Here is a 12,216-nt window from a genome sequence, read left to right on the forward strand (position 1 = left end):
GTTGCTATTTCCGACATCCTACCTGTGTGAGTCGGGGGGGTTTCTGCAGCAACGGCGACGAAAACAAAATTACGAAGTAGACTGGACATAAACCACACACTTGAGGTGTCATTGTCTCCTATTACCCCGAGATGGGACTGTCTGATTGCAGAAAATCAAGCTCGGGGCTGTGGTGAGTCGTCATTTTCATGCACTTTGAATTTGCGTTGTATCGTATTTTGAAGGCATTAAACATTACCAGAGCGATAAGAGTGTTGCGACCAGATTAGACGCTCCTTGTGTTTATTATTATATTTCGAAAACACCACAGTTTTCATGCAGCTCATACCATATTATTTTGTTGTATTAATTCCGCCACACCTTAAATGCCGGTCCCTGAAAATATTGTCTGACTTAAACCGGTCCGTGGGGCAAAAAAGGTTGGGGACCCCTGGTTTAGAGTGCCTTGTCGTCAGCCGTGAGCGCGTGCATGTCGTGCAGAGAAAGTCATAAGAGTGAAGAGGGCGAAGTGGATAGCCAGTATGCGGACGAGGGCTTTGGGCTGGTGTCGCCGCTTTAGAGTGCCTCGTTGTTCGCCATCAGTGTGTGCACGTCTCGGAGAGAAGTTAAAAAAAAAACCGTAACAAGTCCAACTTGACAGACACCGTGTGGACAGGGCCTTCCTGCTGGCGTCACCCCTTTAGAGAGCTTCGTTGTTGTGACAAATGGATACATTTTGTGGCTCAAACATGTAGTTACGCATCGATCTAAGAAAGATGCTAGACAAAGTAGCACGCGCACTCGTAGTTGTGTTGGGTGAACCGTCAACCGAGAGACTCATCACATGCATTGAGACGGAGGTCAAAAACTTCCGGGTCACTTCCGGGTTGAGTGAACGCTGGCACGTCTGGCTGCCGCTGCTCACCCGCTATTATTCTTTTTTAGCGTTTGTTTTACGTTTTTTTTTACGGTTTACTCTCGTCATGGGAGAAACCCTCCTCTCCTGTCGCAATTCGTTGTGGTTTTGGACCGTCGGTCGTCGCACGGTTGTCCTCGGTCGCGCTGTCGCGGCGTCCTGCCTGTTCGGCTGTCGGACGGTGCTCCGTGCCTTCTCCGCCCCTCTGCGCCCCGTGGTGGGGGTCGACGGGGCCTGTGTCTGGGCTACGCTGCTGTGTGTCCTGTCGCTCCTCCGTCTGCCCGTGGGGGGACGCTGCGGTGCTCAGCCCTTCTTGGGCTCCGCTTCCGGTGATCGGGCTCCCCGCCTGCGTTGCACCGTTTCCCGGGCGTCGCTCCTCGTCCTTCCCGGAGGGGCATCCGCCGTGGATCTCGTCGGGGCTTCCACCTCGATGGCTCCAGGGTCATCACCTCCTCTGGTCGTCCTCCCGTCGGCCACAATGAGACAGCGGCAGAAATAGCGGCCAATCCGCGGACCACGGCGTGTTGGCCGGCCTGGCTGGGTCAGCTGGTGCTCCTTGTGGTGGCGATGTTGCCGGCGTCAACTATTTCGAGTCGCTAAATTCAGTTTAAATTCATCTCTCCTTTTATTATTTATAATTTTATCTGTGGTTTTATTGTTCTTGTTTTGATTGTAAAGTGTCCTTGAGTGTTTTGAAAGGCGCTTATAAATGTAATGTATTATTATTATTATTATTATTAAAGCCACATTCTCCAAAGCGTGCCACTATACCAGACATACCGTAGAGAGTCACGCGCCTCCTGGCTTTTATTACACCATTTTTTGGGGGGGTTTTAGCACTTGCATGTCCACGAATGCAAATGTGTAAGATCTTAAGAATGACGATGAAATAAAATCCATAATGGGTAATAAACAAGAGCTATGAGTGGTCTCAGCACCTGCACACTACACGATCAATCAAACATGAAGACTATCCCAATTTGCATTGCAGTCATGACATGAGTGGGCTTGATAAAAGTGCCTTTGCTCCAGAGACAGGCTGGCATCTTGTTTCGAAAGTGGAATGATGACTGCGTGGGAACCTTAGACTACGGATGCCCTCTAATAAGCGTGCATTACAGGGAAGAGGCCGTCCTATGTACACAACGTCTTTCCGCTTCTTCTGTCCAACTTTCCGACACTCTCAGGAAGGGGAAGAAAAGAAGGCAAAAAGGACAGTGCCTCGGGTCACTTTGTATGTTCTGGTCACGTGACCCCCCCTGTAAATGCGAGGGAGCCCCTGCAGTCACAGCAGCCTGAGTGCGTGTGCGTGCGTACGGTGTTATGCTGACAAATTCCTTGGCTTGATTGGGCACACAACCTGTGATGACGGAAGAATGTAGGCAGACTGGAGCCACGATATAACAGTAGTCTAAAGCAGGAACGAGTTAGAAGGATTACATCATTCATTGATCGTAAATATTGTTTGCCTTTACACGAACACAATGATGGCATGTCTACAAAAAAAAAGTCATATTTTAATTCTAAAACACAATTGCTTTAATGTTCTCAATGATGTTCACTTCCACTTTTTTCACATGATAGTGCACCGAAAAAAATACTTGATTCTACATTGCACGAGATTAAAATGTGCGCAACTAACAGATGTCGTTAGGAAAATGACCTCGGTTTACCATATTTGAATCACGTGAAAGCGATGGACCAGTTCAAACTAAGTAAATTCAATGGATCTTCTTTTTTCAGTGTAGTACGAGTATTTAGTCGAAGTACTCACCGTTACTTTTGATACTGTGTATGAAATTCCAATTAACATAGTGACAGATAATTGCGGGGAAAAAAGACCTTTCTTTCTGACGCACATTCTGATTCGTCACTGATTCAAACTACTGTCATGCAATGCCAACTACTGGCAAGGAGGATGATTATTTTTGCCTTAAGTATCGGTAGCTGGTATCTGCAGCTTTCAAGAGTACCAGATACCTTGAAATAAGGTCTGATACTGTTACCAAATAAACAATATAAGAGAAAAGTAAAGAAATGAACTGGGTTATAAAAAGTGCTATTACTGTATGTGCTAGTTGTGTGTTGACTGTGTGCCTTTAAGGGGCGTGGCCTAGGGAGTGAAGCTGCTGTTAGTCTGCATGTGAGCATCTGGGAGTGGCCGAGACCTAGCAGCTCCTTGCAAGCGTTCTCATTTTTGATTTCTGTTTTACCCGTGAGTCAACGTGAAAATGCATCCGTGAGTGCAGCTCTCCTTGCCCACATGTGAGGGCATTACAGTATCTTAATGACTCCTTTTTAAAAATTTGCAGTACTTGCCTCAAGCTTATCCGAGGATGACCAAAACTAAAATTTTGGCCTGGAAATGGAAATGAATCGTAATTCGGGGTACTGGTAACTCAAGGTCGCACTGTATATGTATAATGCCACCGTACATGGGTCATGAATAACGGGTCAATGTGTTCACAAGTACTGTAATAACAATGCATGGAAGAAGGTGCCTCCCCATTCAGTCCGCACTCACATCTGTTAAGCTCCGCTTCCAAGGGCTTTGCCAGGGAATTGTCTATCACCAGGAGAAATCCAGCTGGTGAAATCAAGTTTTCCCTGAATGAGAGTGCCATAATAAAGTGAATGCGTAGGAGCCGGCGGCCCTCGGACAGTCATACAGGAAGCAATGAGGCTTGCTTCAAAGGCCTTCATTCTGATGTGCACACGACGAGTCCCGGGCGCTGAGGAAACAGGTGTGCGGGCACACATGAGGGGGTAGGAGGGGGGCATCGCAGGCCAAGGCACACACAGACATACGCACGCAGCATACTATGCGTGCGCAGGCTCCCAAGTCGACCTGACGTAAACAGACATCCCAGAGCGTCTGGTGGAGGCTTTCTTTCTCCCACAATGTGACGCAGCCATGTTTAAATAAAACGCTGAGAATGCTCCAGATGGCTATGAGCACATATTGGCTAAAGATAGCAGCGCAAGCCTGAGATATTGATAACGGCCACACGGTCTTTGATGCTTCTTAATGACGTACGCACCAGTAAAGACGAAGGATATATCAGTGACGTGAACGGAAATTTGACATGAATGTTTTGTCGCGTGAGGGCATAAAATGATGCAAATGATTTGGAAAAAAAAATCTGACGGAACCATTTCTAATGTGTTTCAATTGTGTGACACGGAGGAATGCACATCTATCATTTCTGTGGCTCCGGCTCGCACGCTGGGTTTGATTATTCCACACATTACACCCCACCCACTCGTGTTTACTTGTTCCTCTGTCAGGGTTTGGAGTCTGGCTCCCATACAAGCACCACGCACGCTCTCGAGGCGAGCTGCGGGGCGGATCACATGGAGTGTGATTTCCAGGTCAGCAACATGCTAAATGTACGATGACTTGACAATATGCACGGCGACCCTGGAGGTTGGAGTGAGTTGAGCTGTGTGGGAGACGGCACTTTGTCTGAAGTCTCTGTAATCAGTATAACTCAGTGATAAACGATGGAGACTTCCTCGAGTCTCCTGATGATATTTTACATCATTAGCTCCACTGGGGAGGTTATGTTTTAATCTGTTTGTTTGTTTGCAGGAGTACATGGAAAAAAAAACCAAATAAAACATTCTCCATGTAATGCGTGTCTGTGTGTGGGCTGCGCGGGGGTGGTGACTGGAGAAAAGCGTTTTTTGTGCCAAGGCAGATAGCCAGCCTGATCTAAGATATTTATTTAAAGTTTAGTTGAAAAGGCAAAGAAGAACATTTTCACATGTTCCTTGTTTTTCATTGAATAATGCATCACTTTCTTATATACTGTATGTAGTGAATACTGACATGATTATCGCCCTTCAGACAACATGCACGGTAACTCTATTTGGTCCCATATTATCATGTTATGATACAATCACAAACGTAATGAAAGCATTCTGTATTAAACGAACGTAAATAATAAGACAGTTTGTGCATCATGATTAATTCACTGCAGCATTATAACAGTCTCAGAGACAACTGAAGACGTTCACTTAATTCTTGTCAGTAACCTGCAGTAATATTAGTCGTGTGTCACAGAGGATAAAGAATCTACGCCGGTGCGTGTTGTTAGACTGTCCATCTACAAGTGTTGCTGCACCGTTTGTGTTCAAACAACCGTTTTGTTTTTTTTCCATTTCTTTCAAGCGTTATAACCCTGACTATTATCATTCGCCCAACTAAGGCGGTTCTCATTATGTGTTAGCATTAAGCTCGGGGAAGTTATGCAGTTGTTTTCAATGCCCAACCTGTATTTCTCTGTGCTTTGTTTGGTTTGACAGTGAAGTTCAAGTGGGGGTGTTATTCAACAGCTTGCAGATTTTTTTTTGGAACATTTGCTCACGATGCCAAACTGCTGCTTGTTGTCTCCTACTATTCTTTTGTAAAAATGTCTTGTTCAATCATAACCGACTCATCGCGGGGAACATTGCTTGCCCGTGCATGTTAAAAACAAGCCGCACGTTTAGCCTTAGTCTCAAAGCTGAAACACACGATGGAAGCCAGGGCGGCTTCAATAATTAGCGCACAGCACGGAAAAAAACACCACCTTCTGGTCCACTGGTCAGCCTCTCACCCGAGTGCGGCCCGCGCTAGCGGCAACACAGTAGGAAAGAAACCAAAGCCTCGCGTGTCTAGCGACTCCCTGCTCACCACAGTCTCACAGGAATTGTGGTGCACGCTCTGACAAGCCCCTCATTTGTTGACTCAGGGAGTGTCGCCTCACTGGGCCACACTGGGTGGTGACAGCCGTCGACCAGAGGAGCAGCGAGGCCTCTCTGACGGAATACTTCCCTGCCAGGTAAGCAGCTACTCAACCCTCCGATGAATGTGCTCCCGAGCAAAACGTCAAAATGAGGGCTCGCACGTACTCCCTGTTGATGTGACGCCGCCCGCGGCGCTGGTACGGAGACGGGCGGGTGGGGTGACGGGTTTGTGAGCTCACGCTGTCACCAGAAAGGCGTGTTTCATTTCAAATCAGAGGACAGTCTGTTTGCTTCAATCACTTCCTTTGGCGGTTTGCCCCCCGCAAGCCTCCCTTCCACGACGGCAACACTAGAATGACTCTCGTACGTTTGCACGCACGCATGTGTCCAAGTTCTGCGTGCGTGAGTGTCTTTCTGAATGAGCCCCCGGCTCTTATTACGCTTTTTATCCCACTCAAATATTTCTGAAAGGAAAACAGAGGGTGGGGAGGCCCGCACACCCTGTGGAACGGCTACTTAGAATGAAACCTTTATCTGGGCAGCTCACGCTCTTAATAGCTTTTAATGAGAAGGAATAAAACACAAGGCCAAAATGAAACCTGGTCAGTTGCTGCATTCATTCACACCTGCTCAGCAGCTGGGCCAAATACTGTTCTGACCTGTTGTTGTCAAGGTGCACACCGTAAAGAACTATGATGCTTTCTTTTGCAAAATGTGACTTTAGACACACAAATCGGTGTCAGGCAATTGGGCCCTGTGCGTTTCACTCTCTTAGTAGTGGTCCACAAGAGTTTGGATGAAGTTTAGCACTTGGAACTATGCTCACCACATATAACATACGTTCATTCATTTTCCGATGCGCTTATCCTCACAAGGGTCGCGGGGGGTGCTGGAGCCCATCCCAGCTGTCTTCGGGTAGTAGGCAGGGGACACCCTGAACCGGTTGCCAGCCAATCGCAGGGCACACAGAGACGAACAACCGTCTGAGCTCACACTCACACTCACACCAAGAGACAATTTGGAGTGTTCAATCAGCCTGCCATGCATGTTTTAGGGCACACAGAGACGAACAACCGTCTGAGCTCACACTCACACCAAGAGACAATTTGGAGTGTTCAATCAGCCTGCCATGCATGTTTTTGGAATGTGGGAGGAAACCGGAGTACCCGGAGAAAACCCACGCAGGCCAGGGGAGAGCATGCAAACTGCACACAGGGAGGCCGCAGCTGGAATTGAACCCGGTACCTCTGCACTGTGAGGTCGACGTGCTAACCACTGGCCCACCGGGCCGCCCATACAATATACAATCATATAATATTAAGACTTGAACAAAATACACAAAATCTCAAAAAAATATCAAAAAGATTGCACCACTTACACAACCAACCACACAAATCACACATATTTAGAGATTCTTTCCAAAGTCACCGGAATCAATTTCCTTGGCACGCTCAATTCTTTCTCGGATAAATAACTTAATACTGTCCTGTTCAACTGTACAGATGGTTTTGTTTTTTTTCTCTTTTCTGGTAATCGTTATGAACAGTTTCCAAAACAAACTCCTTCTTTGGAGACTGACGGCAGTTGGAGGAGCACACCCACCTGAGAATTCCCCCAGAGTGACGTTGGGTGAGCTGGCTGCCTCCGTTTCAGTGTAAGACAATGTGGAGTCTGACAGGTCTGCAGGGAAGGAAAGAGGAATTAGCCCCCTCATTAGGTGCATCAGCCTCCCTGCAATGTTGCTCCAGGCGTTCTCCTGCTACTATTCATCATTGCCGGTGTCAATATCATGTTCCCCATCCACTAAAGACTATTAGTTTCATCCCATAATAGATAACAGCACAGGCTCCCTAACAGGCTTTAACTGATGACATCCCCCTTACAAGTGCTTCCAGAACGCTCAGCTGGTCTCGCGCTAGCCGGCCCGGCGGCCCATACGAGGCGCAGGCACTCACCGCGGCGCCATTAAAGCCACGCTTTTTGAAAAAAACGGATGCATGGGAGGAGACTGGCCCGGGCGCTTTTTGGGTTTAAATTGTATAAAAGTCGTGATTGAAACAACTTGATAAAGTCGTTTGTAGAACAAGGCTGAGGAGTGAGAGGTATATTAAGACATGCGTTGGCATGCGAGGCTGAGGCTGAGTCACTTACCCAGTGGCTTGTGTTCTTCATTAGGGGAGAGCCTCGAATATGGAGGTGGGGGTGACTCTGCAAAATGAAATCCATGATGTTAAACACAGCAATGCCATATATGAAGTATTTAAGTCGAATAAAATACAACCTGCGTGTGTTTATGTTTCGACAACAGCTATAAGGTTTGTTGTCATAGAGCCTTGGTGTGTACGCCGGGGCCTGATCGATTAATTACATTGTAGGACGAATAATGACAATCACCCCCACCCAAAAAAAGGGAAAAAATAGGGAGACTTTTGTTGAGTTTACTCTCACTTGTAAAGTTTAAACAAATATTAAAGGAAAAAGTTATGTAAAACAGTCAAATGCGATGCCTGTCATCAATACCTTTCTTATTGTACGCATTAATGGACCACAAAAAAAAAAGTTATTTTATCGGCTAATTAATTCGTTAGCGGAATTTTATTCTGCCACATACTGTCAGCGGCCAACAAAAAAGAAAAAATAAATAGTGTCGGCCAGGCCTTCGGGAGTACCCGCGTATATCTTTGTAAAATTGGGACATGATCCTAATTTTATACAAGCTTCTTTGCACGTGTGGCAAAAAACAATCAGAGCCACGAATAAGATCCAATAGAAACCTTGTAGTGTAGAATTCTAATTGTGTGCACGGCTAATCTAATATCGTAGTTTTGTGTGTAGGCATTACAGTGGTAATCAAAATGTGAACATGATGTACAACAGTCGCGCTTATAAAAATTTCACTATTAAACAAGACAAACGACGTCTTGATCCAAAACACCCCGAGCGCTAATACGCTAACGGCGCCAGTGTTTAATATAAACTTACAGGAAGAGCGGTGGCAGACGCCGAAAGTAAACGTGAGCTTTTTTTTCTGACAGGATGATTTCGTCTTATGTAAAGAAGAGAAATTAGGAGAGTTCTTTGCACAAGGAGGGCAGGGAGGAAAGTGTATGACCTTGCACCACGGAAAAGAGGGAAGGAGAGAAACGCATAATGGCAGCAGGTCCTTTAAGAGTGGCGGCAGTAATTGCCAGGATCTGAGCTCAGTCATATACACGGCGAGTCAGTCTGGCGCCAGTCGTATGCAAACTTTATATTATCACCACTCCTCCACCTAAATCGCATGAGGGGGACCTCTTAGGACAAAAGGGCTTTTAAAGGCGCAACTTGAAACGGATCTCATTAGAAATGTACAATGCCCGAACAAATACAAAGGCGGGAGAAAAAAAAAAAAATTTAATCCATTTCAAATCTTCTTGAAAAGACTTTTCGGTTTGAGAAGAATTTACAGAGCCCTTGTATCTCCAAATCGGATGAATCTTACTTTACAATTCCCAAACAAGGTCCAAGCCAGTGATTAAGATATGGATTCAAAAGTTGGGCCTTGAATAGCATGAAAGAAATACCATCTCTATCGGGCCACGCATGAACGCATGTGAGCTATGTCTACTACGAGCCCGGGACCTGAAATGTGTCATGTGAAATCCAGCTCCCGTTTTTTTATTTTTTTTAGAGGGGAAGCAAATTGACAACAAGACAAGAGGAAAGACATTCCCACCTTTGTCTTTTTAAAGTCATTGACTCAAAAAACAATACAAAAACACCCAATCGTTGTTTTTTTTGTGTGTGTATGTGTGTGCACAACAAAGGACCTGCATTTAATTTGATATCGTTGCACGCATGCCTTTGAAGAGCCGAAAGCAGCCAGCTGGCTTGTAAACATGGATGTTATGGAAAATCCACCTCCTGTGCCAAAGAGGAGACAGAAATACTGACACTTGGCATCTTTGCACATGATAGTGTGCGTTGTCATGGCGTCGGAGGGGTCAAGTGGCCCCGGTGTTGGGGGTTTCGCCAAAATGCAGGCTTGCCCGCTGCCTGACGTTTAATGTTTCCAATAAGTCAAGGAGCCCCACGACGGTTGCACAATAGCCCGAGGTTCTCCTAAATACAATTAGTATGATAATTCTGGTCGTTCAATGGAATTGACTTCAACAAAAGTTGGGAATAACATACAGAAATCCAAACGACTCACATGTTAGAGAGTCTAAAGTCAGACACGAGTGAACGGATGCAATGAAAACATGAATTTTTTCGGGAAGAGGCAAACACACGGCGTCATTGTGAGGCCGATATGTCACAGGCCAGCGTGAGTGACGTTCTGGTACATATACTGGCAAAATCCTTTACTTCAAGGCAGTACACAAGTTGACGGAACATTCACATTAGCCAGAAGACAAAAAAAGCCAAGAAGACAAAAAAAAAAAGATCCCCATCTGAATAACTTCAATAGAATTTGGGAGACGCAGAGTAAATTGACACTTAAAATCTACCGGTTTTATTCCTGTGAGATTGTTATTGTTCGCTTTGGGCAAAGAGGTGATGAGAATAATCAGTGATGCTTCAGTTAGCGAAGACAAGTTAGTTCACGTGTCATCAAAATTCATAAGAGTAATAATGCAAGATTAGGAGCGGTTATTTTGTATTTTCTGATAAAAAGTGGCTGTCTGCCACGAAAAATTGTAAATCAGGTGTGTTCATATGAATTAAGGTACAAAAGATACGTAAATTTGAGATATAGATGAGTGATTCCCAAACAATGTGCCATGAGATATCATCAGGTGAGCTGTTGGAAACGATCCAATTTCATGTCATTGGTCCACCAATGATTTATCTACGGCAAGTAATGTATCTTGGTTCCTCCATTTATGCCAATGCCATATTAAAGTGGCAGGTCAAATAATGAAATGACATTCTACTAGATGGCAATGCACATGAATACGTATTTTTGTGTGATGGTGTGCCCCGAGAACGTAAAATATGTTCCTTGGCTCAAAAACACTAAACACTGCTCCAGATCAGTAATTCTGTACTACTGGTGGGCTCCCTCTAGTGGTAGACAAAAGTATCACTGAATTAAATGTTCAAACTGTGCATGGTCTTACAGTAGCTTTAATTGTACAAAATTGTTTATTACGGCGAAGTTGGATTCAAATTTGAATACCAATACATTAGTATTTAATGTTTTACAGCTGTTTTATTAACATTTCGTTCGGCAACTGCAGAGTAAAAGTCATTTTTTTCATACTTAGATTTAAGGGCGGTGTTAATGCTCAAACTGTGCATCATGCTAACAATACTTATTTTTAGGGAATAAAACCCAGAGTCCCGTTTTTTTTTTTTTTTTGATGAACACTTGCACCTACTACCCGACTGTATTTCAGTGTTGGCAGTACTGTATTTCATTTTTGGTTGTGGTACTTGGTGTAGAAAGGTTTGTGAAGCACTACTGTAGATAATTGCGCACGCATGGATGAGCGAGAGGAGTTCTTACCTGGCCCACAAAGGCGGCTGTAGTGATAAGGGTTGCAGCATACAGTTGGACTGTCCGGGCCCCAAAAGCTCTTACACTCACAGAGCGGTTTGAGCTGGGCCGGGTGCTGGAGGTCGGACCAGCGGTACAGTTTACACACAAGCAGCTGCGGGGAAGCCGCATGGCCACCCAGTCTCAGCTCAGTCCGGGACACAAGGACACAGTCGCTGGGGAGGCCGCCTTTAGACTCCACCGCCTCCAATAAAGTATCCAGCGCCTTCTCCTTGAGCTTTTTTAGAAGCGAGTGCGTGGCCAACTTGAGTTCTTGTTCGTGCACTGTGCGCGGCATCGCCTCCTGGCCGGCCTCGGGGGAGCCGGCGTCCCGCTGACCGAGGCCCCTGAACGCCAAGTGGCACGACCCGAAGTCCCTGCTACCCGGGGCCGCCTCTGGAGCCCTGAGCTCGGAGTGGTCACGCTCTTTAAATAAGCAGCACGTCACCGTCCTGGAGTCGCTGTCCTGCGCGGAGCGGGGACCCCGCTGGTCCTGCACGCAACCCGCGCACCCATCTTGGTCCACCACTTCCACGGGGCCCCCGGCGTCGCCGACGAAAGACCCGCCGGGGGTCACCGGTCGGAACTCCGTTTTGGGAATCTTCTGCGGGTTGTTCGCGAACGCATCGTCCCTGCACCCCTCGCTTGTTTGGCCATTTCCGTCGTCCCTCTCTTTATCTGGAATCAAACGGCTTCTCCAGAGTCGCCGCACAAGACCTGAGCGTTTCGTCCTGAACATACGACAACTTGACTATCTATTCGGGGTCGGGGGGGTGGGGGTTTACTCGTGTAAGGCTGTCCCAACGTTGCACGCACTCAACATGAAGAAGTGAGCGAAACGCCGTGCAAGGCATGCACAGCCGACCGACAAGCACTGCTGGCCAAACGGCAACATTAGATGCACGGCGCACCGCTTGCGTCTACGCGCGCGACAATAACGTTAGCGACCAAACGCCACATTCCGAGCATAATGCAACCAAATAAAAAAAAAAGGGGGGGGAGAAAAGCGCGTGGTCAAGTGGGTTAGAAGTCAGCGAAAAACACCGCAAAAGACCTGGAGTCCATCATT

At 46.4% G+C, this 12,216-nt stretch overlaps 1 protein-coding gene across 2 annotated transcripts in view; it reads right to left on the minus strand.

Annotated features, from left to right (window-relative positions):
- smad6b (SMAD family member 6b) overlaps nucleotides 1–12,209 on the minus strand; it is a 34,718-nt gene extending 22,509 nt beyond the window's left edge. The window contains exons 1-3 of one of the 2 annotated variants that reach the window (XM_019875999.1): nucleotides 11,118–12,209; nucleotides 7,778–7,834; nucleotides 7,229–7,306 (exon numbers count right to left, since the gene is read on the minus strand). In XM_019875999.1, coding sequence (XP_019731558.1) covers nucleotides 7,229–7,306; nucleotides 7,778–7,834; nucleotides 11,118–11,886 — 904 coding nt within the window. In that variant the 5' untranslated portion in view covers nucleotides 11,887–12,209. The remainder of the gene's footprint in view (nucleotides 1–7,228; nucleotides 7,307–7,777; nucleotides 7,835–11,117) is intronic. The other variant, XM_019876000.1, reaches the window with a different exon arrangement.
- Between the last annotated feature and the right edge of the window lie 7 nt (nucleotides 12,210–12,216).

This window comes from Hippocampus comes, unplaced genomic scaffold (assembly GCF_001891065.2).
Source record: "Hippocampus comes isolate QL1 unplaced genomic scaffold, H_comes_QL1_v1.1 scaffold142, whole genome shotgun sequence".
In the NCBI taxonomy this organism is placed as follows: domain Eukaryota; kingdom Metazoa; phylum Chordata; class Actinopteri; order Syngnathiformes; family Syngnathidae; genus Hippocampus; species Hippocampus comes.